Here is an 18,254-nt window from a genome sequence, read left to right on the forward strand (position 1 = left end):
GCTGAGCAGGAAAAGGACAATCTTTCCATGCGACGGAAGAAGGACGCAGAACGAAGTCCAGTGTGGGAGCCGAGCTCCAGGCCACAGGCAGACTGCGGGGGCCCGGAATGGAAAAAGTGGGGAGCAGGCAGGAGCCGGGTCCCTGGGGTGCGGGGAGGAGGAACAGCAGAGCTCCAGGCCAGAGGCAAAGGCAGCTGCCATTGTGCTTATGTCATCAAGGAAGTGGTGGGAGTTTGTAAAAGGGGCCCCTAGAGCCCTGGAATTCCAGAAAGGGTCAAAGGTCACCCTGCTTCTAGCTCTCACTCAAGAGAAGCTGCAAAGGCCAGAGAGGCTTAGCAGGAGGGGGCAGGGGCATTTCTCTGCACTTTGCCTTGGGGACCCAGAACAAGTCCCCCCAGGGCCCCAGCACAGGAGAAGGACTGGGCTCAAGGTAAGAGGCTACCTGGGGCAAAGGCAGGCCAGGGCTGCAGGACAACAGCAACAGTGGAAGGGAGCCTATGGGCAAGCCTTCTCCCAGCTAGCCGTCGGTGGAGGGGGGCAGTGGCGGTGGACGGGGCAGAAGGGCGTCTTGGGCTCAGTCCACCCAGCACAGACCTTCCAGCTGGAGGCCCAGATCTGGAGGCCCTTCCAGGTGCTGGTGTTTCAAGGGGGAGAAGGGGCTCTCCAGGCCATGACAAGGCCCTCCGGAAGGGAGCGCCAGCAGTGACAGCCTTCGGGAAAGACAGGCCCCGCCACCAGTAAGGGTACTGAACACGTTTCCTCCTCACTTTGGAAAGGCAGGGGCAGAGATGCACACAGCGGGTCCCAAATCCTGAGGCCACCTAATGCCAGGCCTGGTCAGGCCTCTGTGGCAGCTCAGGGGACCAACCCCCCTCCAAGAGCCAGCTCTGGTGGCCCTGATCTTGCTAACCCTGCTCCGGACTTCAAGACTTGTGGGTCCTGCCCACTGACTGAGAGATGACCTGAAAACATGAGTCTTTTCCCTGGGGCCTCTGGGAAGGGGGCAGGCAATCCCACGGGCTCTCAGGGGCCAAAAGACCAAGGGGTACCCACTAGAACCTTATAAACGAGCGCCGAACATCACAGAGATGCGGGGTTCCTAAACCCGGAGTCAGGGGCCCCAGCGCCGTCCGACAGAGGAGTCTGGTCGCCACATAGCCCCCCGCAAGGCTGCCAGCCCATACCACGCCTGCTCGCACGCAGAGCTACAGCTTCCCCCGGGTTTGGGAAGGGCGCACTGGGGTCCCCTGGGGACCCCCCGGTCTGGGCCTGAGCTGCAGGGCCCACGGTGCACAGCCGCAGAAATCCCACAACTTCTAAACTGTTCTGTTTTGTTCCTGCGACTGTGGCGCTGTGTGGAACCCTAGCCCATCAGGCCAGAGCTCTGCGAGGGGAAGGCAGGGGAAGGGAGCAGGGGCTTCTGCTCTGCCCTGAGGGCCACCTACCCCCACCACCCCCATAAGTTTCCAGTGAGTCCTTCGAGGGAGAGCAATGCAGGAAGGGTAGCACTTCGGACCCCAAGCAGGAAAGGCCCAGAGCCCTGGCCGCCAGGAGTCCTGGCCGTGGCAGCCGGGAGCAGGGCTGGGAGGCCGGAGGGGTCAGGCGCTCCACTCCCGCTGCACAGAGCCCCCAGCAGTGTGAAGGGGTTCCCCATCGGCACCCACTAGGGGACTGGCGGGGGCAGGTGGGGGGGTGTGTCAGGAACAATAGGACACCCAGAGGGCAGTGCCCTGGGAGCTCTCCAGGCAGGGGACAGCTGGACTAGAGGGCCCACTGGGCCAGCCCGGAAGGAGCAGCAGGGCAGCCCGCGCCTCTCAGATTAGAGAGGTATGTGGGCTGGAACCTAAACACAGGATGTGAAGTCCAGAGGAAGGGGACCAGAGGGGGAGGGGGCGGAAGGGAGACAGAGGGCCAGGCCCGGTCAGTTCCAGCACCATTAACCCCTTCAAGGCCATGCAGAGGGAACAGGGCCAACTGGAAGCATCTATACTACCAAGCCACAGGCGAGCCTCTAATGCCCTCTTCTCCCCGTGCCCCTGCCTCCACTGATGGGGTCTGTGTAAGTGCGGAGCATAATGACATAGACCCAGAGAACCAGCACCCCTCCCTCCGTGGGAGAGGAATGGCCAAACGTCAGGAGATGGGCACGGGACAACATCAAAGACCACCAGCCTGAGGGCGGAAAGAGGGGACTTGGAGAACTCGTGACTCTGGTTGAAGGACTTCACATGGAGGCCCTTCCCTGGCCAAGGTCACACAGCTCTGGCATTGGTGTGCACAGATGTGAAAAGAGCTAGCAAAAGGGACAGGATGGCAAGAAAATGTCTCCTCCCTACTTGGTGCCAAAGAGGTGCCAAAGGGGAAAGAGGGCAGAGGACGCCCTCAGGAGCTGGGCAGTAACTCCCAGCGGGGGGAGCTCTGGGAACCCATGTCCTCACGCTGTTCTCCCACCAGAGAGCAGGAGGACCACCTGAAGTGGCTGCCAGAAATGTCAGCTCTGGGCCTTCCAGGAGACCCCCACCTGCCCAGGGATCAGACCCACCAACGCCCGAGGAGCACCAACTTGGCTGCTGCCTCCAAAGCCCGTCCGCCTACATGTCCCCGTGGGAGACATGGCTGTGAGGGGCCTCTGGCCATCTGACAGGACCCTGAGTTGCAGGGCCTTGACTCGGTCACAGGGCAGAGCCAGGCCTCAGAGATTCTCTGGGTGCCCATCCTGCAGACCGAGAGAGACACTGAGGCCTGCAGCGTCAGAGAAGCTGGCCCAAGATCTGGAGCAAAGCAGCAGGGTGCGGTGGGCAGCCCCAGGATCAGGAGCGCCGGCCCACCCTTCTCACCTCGGCCTTGTACATGCGGATCAGACCCTGGTTCACCTTGGACCAGGAGGGCACGGCGCTGATGTTCCACAGCTGGTTGGAGTGCTCTGCAAAGGGGCCTGTCTTCATCTGGAAAAGAAAATCCACAGCTGGAGAGGCAGGCCACCTAGGAGCTCATCCCCGGATCCCAGCAGCAAGGTCGCACACATATGTGTACACACGTGTGCACGCACACAAACATGTACACGCACTAAAGCACACACGTGCACAAGTATACGTGCACACAGACACGCACACATGTGCATGTATGTTCAGAGACTTGGCTGCACCACCTGGGAGGGAGGGGACACACACACACACGCACACGCGTGCACACAGAGGCGCCCGTGAGTATCAGAGACCGTCTCTCAGTCTGAAAGACCCACAGGGAAAATATAACCTCCAGGGTCATCCTTTCTTCCATAGCCAAAAAAAGGGAGCCCGAGTCCCACCACCCACCACATTCAGCAGCCTCAGAAAAATAAAATCTCGGGCGCCTGAGTGGCTCAGTGGGTTAAGCCGCTGCCTTCGGCTCAGGTCATGATCTCAGGGTTCTGGGATCAAGGCCCACATCGGGCTCTCTGCTCAGCAGGGAGCCTGCTTCCCTCTCTCTCTCTCTCTGCCTGCCTCTCTGTCTACTTGTGATCTCTCTCTGTCAAATAAATAAATAAAATCTTTAAAAAAAAAAGAAAAAGAAAATCTCAACCCAAGCCCCAGCTGGGACTCCCAGCAATTCCCCCGCAGCCACAGAGAGCCCCACAAGCACAGGGACCTGCTCCCGTTCAGATAAAGAGCAGCAGCAGCCTCCCCGGCCCTCCCCCGCCCCACACCCAGGGCAGGCTCTGCCCGCCCCGCCCTGGGACTTGGGCTGTACCTGCCACAGGCGAAGCTGCAAGAGCCAGGGGAGGGGGTGGTTTTAGGCGAAGGGCAAGGTGGGGAAGACCAAACCCAGGCATCCAACTGCCCTCTGCAGGGCAGGCAAAAGGGAGGGAGGAAAAGAGGGGGCAGACGTGAGCAGGGAGCCGGGAGCACCTGCAGCAGATTCGGGAGGAACGTCTGTTCTGGAAAGCCCACGCGACCTGGCTGGGAGAGGTTAGGCAGGGATGGCACTGACAGCAGCAGGGACAGGCTGGAGCAGGGACAGCCCCATTCCTGTCCGTCCTCTTGCCAGAGAGCCTGACCCTCCAGGAAGGAAAGAGACTCTGCAGCCAGCCCAGTGAAGTTCCCACGACACGAAACCACAGCCCTGAGACAGGGAGGCCCTCTGCACCAGGCCGGCACATCTGTAGCTCGAAGGCATTTCAATCCCCCTCAACACTGCCCCCCCAACTCAGAAACAGTACTGATGCTGGCTGCGGGAATGGGGCTCAGCACCCTGAGCCCCAGGCTTCAGAAGAGTCCGTAAAGCAAAGAGGCTGAGCTGGCAAGGAAGCAGAGACTTGGACCCTGAGTGGGTGGAAGGTTCCAGAAGAGGCTGGGAGCAGAGGCGGGGCTGGAGGAGACCTGTTCCAGGAAGAAAGGATGGACCCAAAGCTCCTCCATATTGGGCAGAAGAAGAGGGGCCCAGGAACTCATAACACCCCCCATTGCTTGGCTGTGGACTCCCCAGGTGACCCACTCCCATACCATAAGGCCTGGTACCAAACTGCAAGATTTAAGTCCAAAAAGCTCCCATTTACTGCTGTTACCTCCCTCTCCTGGCTAAAATTCCCCCAAAGCCTCTCTCGACCCCCAGGTTCAGTAGCAAGGACAACAGACCCCTTCCTCCAGCAGTGAGGGCCACAGCCTGAGGCGGGGCACAGAAACAAGACCCACCCTGGTGGCTGCGGGGCTCTTCCTGGGGTCAGTGCCTACACCCACTATCTTCCCCACCTCTCTATTTCTAAGGCTTCCTCCTCTGCCATAGGGATGGCTGCTGACATCCAGAGCCTAGGGCCGGCAGCCCTTCCAGCAGCTTTGTACCCCGCCCCACCACCTACTCCAGCAGGCTCCACCCCCAGCCACGGTCCCTCCCTCTCGCCCCACCCCTTCCCCCACAGCTCTCAGCCCCTTGGGGACCAGCGCTGGCTCCTGTCCTCTCCTGCACACTTCCAGGCCCAGAGAAGTTCGGGGACCGCTGGAGCGGTGTCATCAGTTTCACTCTGGACAAGGCCTGGTGACCAAACCACCCCCGAGGTGCCCTGCTGGCCTAGTCCCACAGCATAGCTCCAGAAGCCTGCTCAGCTAGGGCCCCGAGGCCAGGGCCAGCCCAGGATGCTGGGAAACCAGAGGCTCCACCTCATGTGCCAGCCTCACCCACTGGGGGCACAGGAGGGGACCCCAAAAGGCCTCTCTGGCCTGCTGGCAGAGCCCCAGTGGCCCTGGCCCTCTCCGTGGAAAAGCCAGAGATGCTATTTCTCGAGAGGGGCTGCCCCACCCCACCCCACCCCACCCCCAGGCCTTCAGTGTCCCCAGGTCTCCCTAAGTCCTTCAGAAGGAGACTTTGCAACTCTGGGAAAGGAAAACAGACGAGGAGGATAAAAGGAATCGGGAGCGAGAAGACAAAAAAAAAAAAAAAAAAAAAAAAAAAAATTAGCTCATTCTAGCCACAAAGGGAGAAGAGAAAGAGCGAGAACGAGCAAGCAAGCTGCAGTCCCGCAGTGACCCCAGGGGAATCGTGTGAGTCAGAGCAGCCATATTGAGCAGGAAATTACTCACAGACGCTGCGTTCCTGCCTCTCCACTCCCAAGAGAATCGGCCTTTTGTAAATGGTTCCTCTGTCAGTAACTGAGGGGGGATGGGGGGAGGCTCTGCACAGCGCCTTCCTGTCAGCTCCTTCCCTTCCAGCTGAAATCTGATCCCTCCCTTCCCAAAACTCCAAATTTAGAAGCCAGATTGAAACTGAAATTCTTTTCCTGCCTGCCCTGGGCTCTTAAAGGCGCCAGGGCTGCATTTCCTGAGCCGGCAGAAGCCCTGTGAGGTGGGGTCCATCTTCTGGGATGCCCAGGGTTACGAGGGCAGGCCCCGGGAGATGGGGAGGAGATGCCCGGTTCTACTGCCAACTTCTGGCTGTTCTGCTTTTTCTCCTAGCTGCACCAGCCGTCCTGATTCCCCAGTCTCCATAGGCAACACTGCCCCCTTCCAGCCTGAAGCACACAGAGCTCCGCAGGGGCCTCCAGGTCCCCTGTGCCCCACCCCTCAATCAGAGTGAGCCAGGCCAGGTCACTCATTCACGAACTGGGGGAACCAGGGGCAGGGACACCCTGGTGCAGGGTGGCAGGGGGCTTGGGGTGGGCGCAGCCGAGCCCGGAGCAATGGAGAACCACCACAACGCAGCAGAGTCCACTAAGTGCCAGCCCGGGTGGATGAAAGGGAGCCCTCGGCCCTGCTGGCACTCAGTGTTTACCACCATGCCCAAGCACCCAGACCCAGAGTGAGAAGCAGGCCTTGCAGAGAGGGTACAGAACGAGCAAAAACTCTAGGGTCTGCCTCTCCGCCTCTCCCCATGTTAAGGTACCAGAACCTTCTCCAAGTTCGGTGTGCCTTTCGCACCACCTAGTGGCCATTGCAGGATTTCTTCCAGCAGAGGAACAGGGTCCCAAACTTCAGAAAGCTTTTGGGTTTTTATACCAGTATAAGCAACCCAACAAATAAAAATACAACATTTTAACCTGGAATCAATTGCCATCTTCCCTGCGACCCGGCCTGGCTTTCTTCCTGGTTAGTCCCTGACAGGGAAGGGACCCAGGGGCTTGGCCACCACCAGAGGGAGCCAGAACAGCTGAGCCTTTTATCCCTCCGTGAGCAAAGCAAGGGCTCAGCCTAGAAAGTGCACCCCTTCTCCCCACCTGCTCCTCCCGCTTCTTCCAGAGGCTCCCAGGGCTCCCCAGACCCCCGCATTCCGCTCTGGAAAGAGCAGCACGTGACTAGCTCTCGAGGCAGTGAGCCAGGCTGCCCCGAGTCCTTCCGACCTTGGGCCTGCCACACTGCTGAAGGCAGCAAATCTGAGACTGAGGCAGCGGCCGCCCAGCCATCAGTCCCGGTTCCATTTGCTGACTTGGAAAAACGTGTCCATTCCCCTCTGGCCTCTGGAGTTTGCCAGAGGCCCGAGCCGGATGCTGACCGTGAGGAACCCGAGGCAATGGCTGCTCAGCCAGGCTTCTCCATTTGGGGGGCTCAGAACCAGAGCCAAGAGAGCAGCCCCGGTTGGGAGGAGACCACGGCCGTGCCGGGAGTATCACCGATCCCAGATATGCATGTGGGCACTGTTAAGAGAATGGTGGCGAGACCCTCTGCAGACAGCAGAACCAGGGCATGCTTTCAAAGTTTGGGGGCAGGGGGCGAGGTATGCAGCAGCGGGGACGAAAGGTCCTGGCAGCTCCTGAGAGAGGCCCTATGAGCAGTGAGTCCCCAGATCCCGTGCAAAGTCACCTGGCAGGTGTATTTGACACAGGTTCCTGGCTCTTGTCCCTAAGATTCTTGATTCATAAAGCTGGAGTTGGACACAGGAACGTGGATTTTAACAAGCTCCCTGGGTGACCTTGAGGAAGTGGGAGACCCAGCCTCAGTGGGCAACAGCACCCAGTTACTAAACACCCCTGGCCCGGTGCGCTGGGGGCCCGGGCCTACTTGGTTTACCTCCAGCACCTCATCTGGCCCGTGTCCTCAGGCGCTGACCGAGACACATCCCCTCAGCAGAACTCTAGCCCTGCCGTCTGCCTGAGTGTCCCCGCCTCCTGCATGGGTTTCATCCTGCACAGCCACATGCGTGTGCCGGACAGAGCTCGTGGGCCCCACCCACCCCCTCAGACCAGCTGCATCAGTCACCAAGTGCACAAGCCACCGAGTCCCAGTCCCTCAGCTCCAGTCCCACGGAGTTCCCAGACCACAGATTTGGGGGAGGAGTCCCTAGACAGTCAGAAGCTGGCTTAACCTTTCACAGGCCTAGTGGGGCTTCCTTGTCAATAATCCTCCTTCAAGGACCTGCCATCTTCAAGCAAGAGCACCAGCTCCTCTGTCCCACTCCAAAGCCATCAGCCTCTGTTGATCTCAGCCGGAGGCCGCCATGGGCTTCTCGCTCACCCCTTCCCCTCACCTCAGTGATAAACAGGATACATTCCAGGAACATGTAGTCCTTGTGGTTCTCATTCACGGCCTTCTCATCCACAAAGTGCCTGGGCTCCAAATACGGGTGGTCTGGGAAAAGCAAAGAGCCCCGGGGTTCAGAATGAGACACACTGACAGAGTGCAGCCTCGGCCCGGGGCAATCTACACCTACCCTGGAGCCATAGTCCCACCGGTGAGCCCTCAACACTTGACCTTGCGGGAGCAATAAATGACGAGTATGTGTATGTGTGTGTGCACGTGTGTGTGCGTGTGTGCCTGTGTGTTCTAGTGGAAAGAGCGGAGGCTTTGCCTTTTTCTAGCCATGTGACCTTGACCCAGTGACTTCAGCTCTCTGAGGCTTGGTTTCCTCATCTGTGCAGTGGGGCTATGAACAGCCCCTCCCTCAAGCTGCCTGATGGTTGGAACCACTGGAGAGCCCCGGGCCAGGCGCCCACGCAGGTTTACCCCTTGTCAAGGGTGCCTAGTCTCATGCAGGCAAAGACCCTTCCCAGGGTCACTGAGAAGGTTCTGGGAGATAATCTACCTAAAATGCTTAGAGCAGGGCCTGGCACAGAGCAAATGTGCAAACGCTTATGAATAATATTATCTTGTAGACAGTTCATCCTCCACTGTAGCAGAAGTCACCACCGGACCCTCACCCACCGGAGACCCCCGGGAGCCGCCCCCACCTGGAAAGCAGGGCCAAGTGAGGGGAGCCAGCACAGAGGGCCCACAGGAAGCGGCTTGCTGCCCCGCACTGGGTGGCTGCTCCCTGACGGGCCCCTTCCACACAGCTCGATAATAACGGCGGATGACGCCGGTCACCGAGTCAAAAGAGCCCCTCATTTTCAACATAAAACCCCGCAGCTGCTGCCAGGAGCTGGGGCGCATTTCCCACCAGTCCATTATGCGCCAGGCAAGCGCCCCTGCACCAGCCCTTGTCACTTTCCATTATCTCAGCACACTCTGCCTCCGCCTCCCCCGGCCTGCCACGCTGGCTCGCAGCACAAGGTCGACAGCAAACAGCCTCCGTCAATAGCCGGTCTAATGCCTGCTTTACAAGCTGTCACTGTCGGCCCTGAGCAGCAGCAGCAGCAGCGAGGCAGGAAGGGAGGGGGACGGACAGACCACACACACCCCGCCCCGGGGTGCGCAGGGGAGGACAGGGGGGTAGGCGCCCCTTCAGTACCTATCAGCTGCGAGCTGCCCCAGATGAAGGGCAGAAACTGAAAGTCGTCCAGGCCCCACACGCCCTGGCTGCCGGCTGGCTCCATCCTGTATGTCTTCTGGAGTTTCCGCATAACCTCCAGGTACCTGCGCAGGAGGGAGCGGGAGAAAAGAGGTAGCAGAAAGCAGAGAGACAGTCTCAACCCTTCTGCCACTGGGAGCTCACGGAGGCCAGAAATAAACACCTAAGAGTGTAACTGGTCCCTATTTTCAATTAAAACCTACATGCGTAAGTTATGCATCAGCTGGTACTCTCAAAATGATGTCGCTTTATTTTTTCCTCCCACACAGCCTTCTTTTGGCCCAGGAAGAAAGGGGGATTTAGCGCCACCAACTCCTGACAACGGAGACCCTGAGCAGCAGCCCCAGGCTCTCTAACTCCGGCAGGCCCCTCGGAAGGCTGGTGGGGGTCGGAGCAGATCACCTCCCAGGGCCTGCAGGCTCCCACCTTCCCTCTTCTCGGGGGCTATGTTCCTGTCTCCGGAAGCCCAGGCATCAACATCACCAGAGCAGGGCCCGGCACGGCACGGTGCTGTCAGAGGCCTCTGGTGGATCCACACACCTGTGCTGCGGGGCAGGAGGGGGCGGGAGGAGCGGTCAGAGCCGGACTGCGGGGGGGGGGGGGGTTCAGCTGGCTGTGTGACCTCAGGGATCAGAAGACAGCTGATTTCTCTGGGCCTCCCTTTCTTCATCTACAAAATGGAAATGATGGTCACTGCTGCCTAGGCTGGTGGGGAAATCTAGGAACTAGACACGTGTGGAGCGCTCGGGACATGGCTCGAAATGGCCAGTGCCGCGGAAGCACGAGCGGTCGGCACGTGCCCTTTCCTTCACTTGTCCTTACTTGAATCTGAACCTGTCAGCAGGCTTTGTGCGCGCCCCATCCACAGCCAAAGCTTGATTAGGACAGGCCAGAAGAAGCAACCACCACTCAGGAGAGCCCTCCGGCACCTGTTCCCAGCCTGGCAGTGAGGAGGAACAGAGACCCCCGCTGCTCTTCTGGTCTTCCCACTCACCGATTGAACACCTTGAAGACAATAGCTATTTGGTCATCTACCCGGAGCACCCCAATCTTGCAGAGGCAGCAGAGGAAAGCAGCGAAGGCTGCTTCATGTCCTGGGGGAGGAAAAAAACAGCCAAGGTTGAGAGTCTTCCAGAAAAAGGAGCAGGACTGTTCTTGGTCTCACCAGAGTCCAACTTACTGAGAACCGCCCCTCTATGGAGGAAGGTTAACATGGGAGATAATGGGGCCTCTGCCTCTTCCAGAAAGACCCAAACCCTTTTGAGAACTACCACTACTATAATTCTAAAAGGCCCAAGAGGCCAAGGCTGTGGACTTCTTAAATAGACATTCTCATTTTGTTTTGTAGGTTTAACTCACTCGTCAATCGCACTCTATCTGTTGGGTACCTATTAAAAGGGCAGCCAGAGTCCGTGTCAGGCACCATGGAAACTCCATCCATGAATTTGCTTGAGAGTTTATGTTCTGTCAGGATGACAAACATTAAGGAGACAATCACTTCTATAATTCTAGCTCTGAAGGAGGAGGACAGGGTAATAACTGGAGGATATCACGGGGGACCCTGCCATAAGGTTCAAGGAGGTTTCCCTAAGGCAGTAATATTTAATCTGAAAGATGAATTGGAGTTGGTAAGGCACGGGGTGTGAAGGAACCAAAAAGAGCAATCTACCCAGCAGGAACAGCACGTGCAAAGGTCCTGAGGTGAGGGAAAAAATGGGTTATGTTTGAAGAACACTAAGAAGGCTAGTATAGCTAAAGCAGAGAGGGCAAGAAAGAAAGTGTAAGGAGATGAGGCTGGTGATTAGACAGGCCTTAACTGCCATGTAAAAAGCTTAGACTCAGTATCCTAAGAGTGACAGGAGCCACTGAAGGCTTCCAAGCAGGGAACACATGGTCACGTTACAGGGTCAAAAGGCAGCCCCTTCCATGGGGTCCCTCGCTGGCTCAGTCAGTGGCGCATGTGACTCCTAATCTCAGGGTTGTGAGTTCAAGCCCCATGTTGGGTGTCAAGATTGCTTAAAAAGAAAATCTAGGGGTGCCTGGGTGGCTCAGTGGGTTAAAGCCTCTGCCTTCGGCTCAGGTCATGATCTCAGGGTCCTGGGATCGAGCCCCGCATCGGGCTCTCTGCTCAGCAGGGAGCCTGCTTCCCTTCCTCTCTCTCTGCCTGCTTCTCTGCCTACTTGTGATCTCTGTCTGTCAAAATCTTTAAAAAAAAAAAAGAAAATCTAAAAAAAGAAAAAAAAAAGGCACCGCCCTTCCTTTCCCAGTCAGCACTACAGACCCTGGACTGAAATGGCATGGTTCACAGTATTATTTAAAAAAAAAAAAAAGTATTTGGAGGGAGGCAGGGACTTCCTGTCCCATCTCTGTAGAAAGAAGGTGCCTCCAGGGCCCAGGAAACTTGTGAGTGTTCCTCTCACCCGCACTGTTTCTGATCTCCACCAGCCAGAGTCCCAGCCACCATCGCTCAGGGGCTCTCGCACACCTGACAGCGGAAGAAAAACCCACCCTCGGCTGACCTGGCCAGTCTCCCTTCAGGGTCCTTCCCTGTCGGTCTTAGTCAAAGCCCCACCCCTGGAAGTCTCAAAACACTTGATAAACTGCTCCCCAGCAACAGGGGAGCAGAAGACAATGCCTCCCCAGGACCCAGGTTCAAGGAGGCCCTTCTCCAGGCCTGCCTCCTGGCCTGTGATCAAGTGGAGGAAACTGAGCCCCAGGCAAGGGGAAGGCCTAAGAGAGCAGCCAAACTTGCACTTGCCACTTCAGGGCAGGCCAGAAAGGGGAGCCTACAACCACAAGGTCCTCTCTCAGCCCCCCCCTCCACCAGGCAACCCTTCTCCGAGGTGCCTGCCTGTGCCCTCTCCCAGAGAACTCAGCAGCACACAGACACTGGGCTGGGCAAGGAAATACCACAATGCTGCCAGAAGCTAGGCTCTGGTAAGGGGTCGCCTTGAGATACAGTAAGTGCTCAATAAATTACTTTGCTGCCAGTGATAAGTACAGAGACTGAACAGAAACCAGCACCGCACAGAGCCACCAGGCACGTGGCATCAGCTCCCCCTGGCGGACCAAGACAGAACCGCAGGAGCGGCACGGGGCCTCCCTGCACCCCAGCAGACCCCAAAAGGCTGCCTGCTCAGAGGGCCCCAAGATACCCTGGAGCAAAGAGGAAGCAGCCCAAGGAAAGTGTGCAGTGGAGCCAAGCAAACGCCGGGAGCGGCAGATACCTGTGCCATAGTCGATGCGGGTGGAGTTCCCCACGGCCTCCTTCAGGTAAACAGCCACCTCAGGCACGGCAGCTGCCAGATGGGTGGGGACCACTGTGGCCACCAAGTTTTCTGCTTCCTGATAACACAAGAGACACAAAGTGGAGGCAGCAGATTAGGCAGCATCCTGATGGGCAGGCACCCAGGAGCAGCACTTGGCCGGGGCCCAGCTGGCCACGCCAGGCCAGCCCGGCTCCCTGTGCTGACTGGCTACAGAAAGACGAGGTGGGAGACGCTGACCCTTACGCCACAGAGCGACGACCCTGGGGTGGCTTTGCGTCTGCTGGCCCTTCCTCCGGGGGACAAGAGTCTGGGACAAGACAAGAGGGAACCGCAAAGAAGCCGTTCAACTCCCTCACCTGTAAAGCTGCTGCTGTCCCTACAGGGGCCATCTCTCTCTACGTTCCCAGGGCAGCAAGACCATGTGCCGCATGTCCACCAAAACACGCAGGCCAGAATGCTCGTGGCAGCAGTAGTCACAGTAAACAAAATGTGGGAACAGCCCTTCACGGCAGTGCCCCCCCGCCCACAGGCCGTGGCCTGGTTAGAAGCCGGGACAGCAGGCAGCGACGGAAACGCTCGGCTGCTCCGCACAACACAGGGACTCGCGGAGACAGGCCACCGAACGGAACACGTCAGACGCCTCCAAGTTCAAAAACACAGAAGACTACTCTGTGGGATGGAAATCAGGAGAGTTTTAGGGGGTGGGATATCAACTCAAAAGGGGCCCAAAAGTTTTAGAGCTGGAGACAGCTGTTGGCACGAGGGCCAAACCACACTCTGAGACCCAGCAAGCTGTGACGGGATCATTTTCCTCTAAGTTATAACTCAAAAACAATCTTTAAAAAAAAAAAAGACCCTGTGCCGCAGGTGGCTCTTACGCAGGGACAGCATTTTGCTGGGTCCTTGGGGCTCCCTCTGCTCCAGGTGGAAACACGGGCCCAGAGAAATGAGGATCCAAGTTTCTCTAGGCTCGGACTACGGGTACCTGGCAGGAAAATCTCCAGACCCGAGGAAAATCTGGATTCCTAGGCCCGACCTTAGACCTACAGACAAAAGGCTTTTCTAAGGACAGGGCCCATGAGCCTACATTTTTATTTTTTGCTTGCTTTGAACAGGTGTCACTGTTATAGCATTCAAAAACAAAGACATTAAAAAAATAAAAATACCCTGAATTCTACTCCAGAAACCAATACTGCACTGCATGTTAACTACCTGAAATTTAAATAAAAATTAATTAGTAAATGAAAAAAAATCAAGAAAAAGAAGCACAATGCTAAATTCGTTGGGATTTGCCAAGAAAAATATCGAAAAGTAAAAAAGTAAATACACACATTACAAAGGGATGCCCTGAGAAGTCTGTCCCTTCCCCACTCTCCCCTGCCCTCAGAGAAGTTACGGCTCTAACTAATATGCCAGGAAGCCTCTGGCATATCCTTCCACTGATGTTCCTTTATGCAAACTGAGCAGCACAAACATATCTTGTCATTTTTCCCTCTTTCCTACCAAAAAGTAGCCCACCATGTGTCAGACCCCAGGTTCCTCTAACCGACCAATAAATCCCAGGCTGCCGCCCCGCAAGCTCCTGGTCTTTCTCCAGCCGCACGGCACTCCGGGCTCGATCTACTAGTTCATCCTACTGACCCCCTGCACACAGACACGTGGGACACTTGAACCTGTCTTTAACGCAAACGATGACCTCAGTAACAGCCCCCTGCAGAGGACTGGGCATCCACAGTGGGGATTCCCAGAAGACGGCAGGGGCAGAGAGTAAAACCATTTGTACTTTTGGTAAAGCAAATCATCATGTTAACAAACTCCCCGGTGATTCTGAGATGCCTGAAAGCTCCTGGACCCTCGCCCAGGCCCCAAGCATGTCCTGTGGCGCCTCACCTCGTCGAGTTTGGCATACCAGGTCCTGTAGGCCTTGTTCCCAAATCGGGAGGGCTGGTCCACCGGAGGGGTCTCATCAATCCACCTGTCCAGAGTGTTGAGAAGGGCGACCAGTTTCTCAATGGCCTGTAGCAAGCAAATAGAGGGGCCCAAGCCACAATGACTAGCGGCCCCCAGCTAGAGCCACAAAAGGAAGTCCCAGCTGCTGCTGGACAATGACCCGTAGGCATGGCATTAAGTGGTAAGTGCTGGGGAGATCACACACTCCTACAGGATTGAATTCTTAAATCCAACTGTCTGGGGGTGTCCAGATGGCTCAGTCAATTAAGCGTCTGCTTTCAACTCGGGTCATGATCTCAGGGTCCTAGGATTGAACCCAGCGTCGGGCTCCTTGCTCAGCAAGGAGTCTGCTTGTTCCTCTCCCTCAGCCCCTCCCCCAGCTCATGCTCACTCACTGTCTCACAAATAAATAAATAAATTCTTTAAGACACGGGCCCCAGGGCAAGCACTGTTTTGTAGCCTGCTCAATTTCCTCATGAGCCTCATTCCATGTCAACGTGCAAACATAATTCTACAATAGCCTTTAGTAAGTTCATAGGATTTCATCATGCCAACATACTATACTGTTAAATGTTTGGATTATTCCCAACTGTTCCCTCCCACAAACGATCTGGGCGGTCCCCCTCTGCAGAGCTGCTGGGTCAAAGGTCCGAACCTGTGTAACGCTTTGTAGGGTCACAGTGTCAGGGAACCCATGTCCCTACACCTTTCCCACAGCAGGCAGGAACCAAGGAATGAGATCAGTGTCACAGGCCAGGGCAGCATTGGCACACAGAATGTTACTCAATGAGGAAATCAGGTGAGGCTGTTGATCCAAAAACACAGGGCAGCTAGGAGAGGACTCCTAGGCGTGGCTTGTTAAAAAAAAAAAAAAAAAAAAAAAGCCAGAACGAAAGGCTGGCGGAGGGCACAAGGCAGAGGGAGGGTATTCAGAGGCAGGCAGCCCTGGAAAAGTAGCCCTTGCCAAGGAGCAGGTTTTGCCCTGTCCACTGGGCACGAGCAGCACAGACAGAGACCTCCAGGAGCCCCTGACACTGGGTAGGGCCCAGCAAGATGGTGCCCAGGTGAAAAGCTGTGCGGAGGAAGGCGAGGCTCGGGGAGGTCCGGGCCAAGAGCTGTGGGGGTAGGGCACGTGGACTTGAGCTAATGGAGTACCTGTCAGCCAATGCCCACCCCCACCACACACACCTCCGAGAGTGCAACGGGACAGTGGCCCAAATGTCACGGTCCCTGACCTCCCCTTTCTCTGTGCTTGGGGTGGGAGAGCGAGGAAAAGTCACCTGTAAGAGGGGAAAGCTCCCGGGGTACCAGGCCGAGGCAGAGGGCCCGGGTGACAGAAAGCTGCCCAGCTGAAAAGTGCCACCACGGCCCAGCTTTGCAAAGAAGAACTGGGTCACCAGGAACTGATTAAGGACAGAGCAAGCCTGGCCCCATGCAGCACCCGGAACTCCAGAGCGATGAGGCAGTAATTCTGGCCCCAGGAAGCGCCAGGCAGACCCAGTTCCCTGGCGGTCTCGGTCTTGGGCAAGGGCTGAAGGGGATAAAGAACGTGTGGGGAAGCCTCCGGAAGCCGGGCCCCAGCTGCCAGCTCAGCTGGAGTCATGAATAATTAAAAGGCTCCTAGCTTGTCTTTCTGGAGAGGGCTTTTAGAATGCAGGGGCAGCCTCTATTGTCTGACTGGTTGGGGCTGAGGGGTCTGCCCCTCCGCTGGGGGCCCAGCCCTCAGGAAGCACAGACAACCATTTGAACTACCCTCCTGCTCCCTACACCAGTGCTTCCTTTTACATTTCATGGTCCAGTAAAATTTTCTCCAAACCATGACTTGCCAGTGTTTTCTTTCTCTTTGTCCCCCAACTTAAATATCAAACGAACAACAGAAAAAAAGAAAGAAAGAAAGAAAGAAAAAAAAGCCCCTTATCTACTCACATTTTGCAAAACCCCAAAATGTGAACCCAATATAAACTCAAACTCAAGGAGAGTCTTCTACACACGGGTCTAGACGGTCCACGGGTCTAGACGGACTCACGGTGCCCTTCCTCGCTCCCTTCGCAGCTGGTGGTCTGGAAGCTGCCACCTAGGGCCGCCCTCTGGCCAGCTGCCAGCCCTGCAGGAGGCGGCAGGAGTGAGAGGAAGCAGGAGCCCCCAGCAGCTGTGCCGGGGCCCTCCCCCATCTGTGGGCTGAGACCACACGCGGTGAGCCCTGCCTTCCTCGGCCCTGCCAGCTGTGGGCAGAAGCTGGGAGACCTCTGGAGACCAAACTAGTCACTTCTGCCCACCAAGTCATCGCCCTGGCACTGGAATGAACCCCAGCTCTGGAAGCGCCCCCAACTGAAGCAATCACACCACTACTGGAGATGAGAACTTAAAAGCAGCTCACGCTAACAGAAACTAGTCACCTAGTATGTCTGAGGCACTGTCCTAACGAGCCTGTGTATGGGATCCCACTGAATCCTCCCCAGGGGCCATGAGTCGGTCTGCTGCTCCGACACTCCACAGATAGAGTGTGGAGATAGAGGGTCAGAGGGGATGAAGCCAACAGCTTGGAAGGGAGAGGTTAGCCAAACCCAGCCAGCCTGACTCCAGCACTCAAGCGCTTAACCACCCTGCAATCCTGCCGAGAGAAGAGCTCCTGAGCTGAGACACCTGACCAGAGCGGAGTCTACGACAAAAGCGTGAGGGGAAATCACGGAACCTCGGGATCTGCTGGGGTAATGAGAACATCCCCTGTGATTAGCCTTCCCCCACCACACTCCCTGCCCACAGAGCACAGCTGAGCTTCCGTCCCCACAGGCTCCAGGACAAGCCCTCTCTCCCCCAACCCAAGAACTCAGTGGGGGGCCAGCCCCCAAGAGAAGGAGGTCTATCCCCAGCACAGGTCCTGCTTCCCTCTGGTGACAGCATAAGACCTCAGCCACCCCACAGCCAGTCAGGGCCCAGGAAGAGATAGCTCCGCTGGAGCGGAGTAGGAGGGTCCGGTGGAGAGCCCCGGCTGCGACAGGGCCAGGCCTTACCCAACAGGGTGGAATAAGGCGCTGAGAGGCCTCTCAGGCCCTGGTGTGTAAGATAAGATTCTCAAGGTGACTATGAGCCAACTGGGCTAAGAACCCAAGAGGCCTCTGGAGGCCTGGGACCCAGCCCTGGGAGATGGTATCCACCAAGAGCCAGTAGCCCACAAGCGCACTCCTCCCCACAGCTCTTGTCCTCTCTGTACCCTCAACTCAGCATCCCCGCTTCCAAGAATGACTCCTTAGGAAAGAGTGCCCACAGATCCATAGGTAAGGATGTGCAAAGCAGCACCATTTAGGGACACGACCTAAAAGTCCACAGTTGGGGCCTGCCTCAATGAGGCAGAATTTAGAAGGCGGCGGGGCAGCAGGAGGAGCTCAGAGAGCAGGTCTGGGTGACATTCCCCAGACTATTCCCAGGGCTGCCCCAGGAGCTGGGCAGGATGGGGAGGACAGCGGGAGGGCGGCTTGCTGTTAACGCACTTTTACTAGTGATCCCTTCAGTGAAGCCCACTTACTTCATCTGTAATCCTTTTTCATTTAAAAAGGTACATGGGGCACCCAGGTGGCTCAGTCGGTTGAGCGGTCGCGTCTGACTCTTGGTTTCAGCTCCGGTCATGACCTCGGGGTCCTGAGACGGAGCCCCGTCAGGATCCGGTGGACCAGTGGGGCTCTGTGCTCACAGCGCTCTCAGCGCGTCCCTCTCCCTCCCCCCACTCACGTGCGCTCTCCCTCTCTCTCTCTGTCTCAAATAAATAAATATTTTTGTTAAAGGAAAAGGAATACAAACACCGAAATGTCAACCGCACATGTGCTTGGCGATCTTATTTCCTGCCTCAGC

The 18,254-nt window shown here is 56.9% G+C and overlaps 1 protein-coding gene across 1 annotated transcript in view; it reads right to left on the reverse strand.

Moving 5' to 3' along the window:
- PTPA (protein phosphatase 2 phosphatase activator) overlaps positions 1 to 18,254 on the reverse strand; it is a 29,409-nt gene that overhangs the window by 2,656 nt on the left and 8,499 nt on the right. Inside the window, exons 4-9 of the mRNA XM_059410577.1 lie at positions 14,349 to 14,474; positions 12,417 to 12,534; positions 10,184 to 10,283; positions 9,130 to 9,254; positions 7,930 to 8,030; positions 2,838 to 2,945 (exon numbers count right to left, since the gene is read on the reverse strand). Of these exons, the coding sequence (XP_059266560.1) occupies positions 2,838 to 2,945; positions 7,930 to 8,030; positions 9,130 to 9,254; positions 10,184 to 10,283; positions 12,417 to 12,534; positions 14,349 to 14,474 (678 nt within the window). The remainder of the gene's footprint in view (positions 1 to 2,837; positions 2,946 to 7,929; positions 8,031 to 9,129; positions 9,255 to 10,183; positions 10,284 to 12,416; positions 12,535 to 14,348; positions 14,475 to 18,254) is intronic.

Source organism: Mustela nigripes, chromosome 9, assembly GCF_022355385.1.
Source record: "Mustela nigripes isolate SB6536 chromosome 9, MUSNIG.SB6536, whole genome shotgun sequence".
NCBI classification, from domain to species: domain Eukaryota; kingdom Metazoa; phylum Chordata; class Mammalia; order Carnivora; family Mustelidae; genus Mustela; species Mustela nigripes.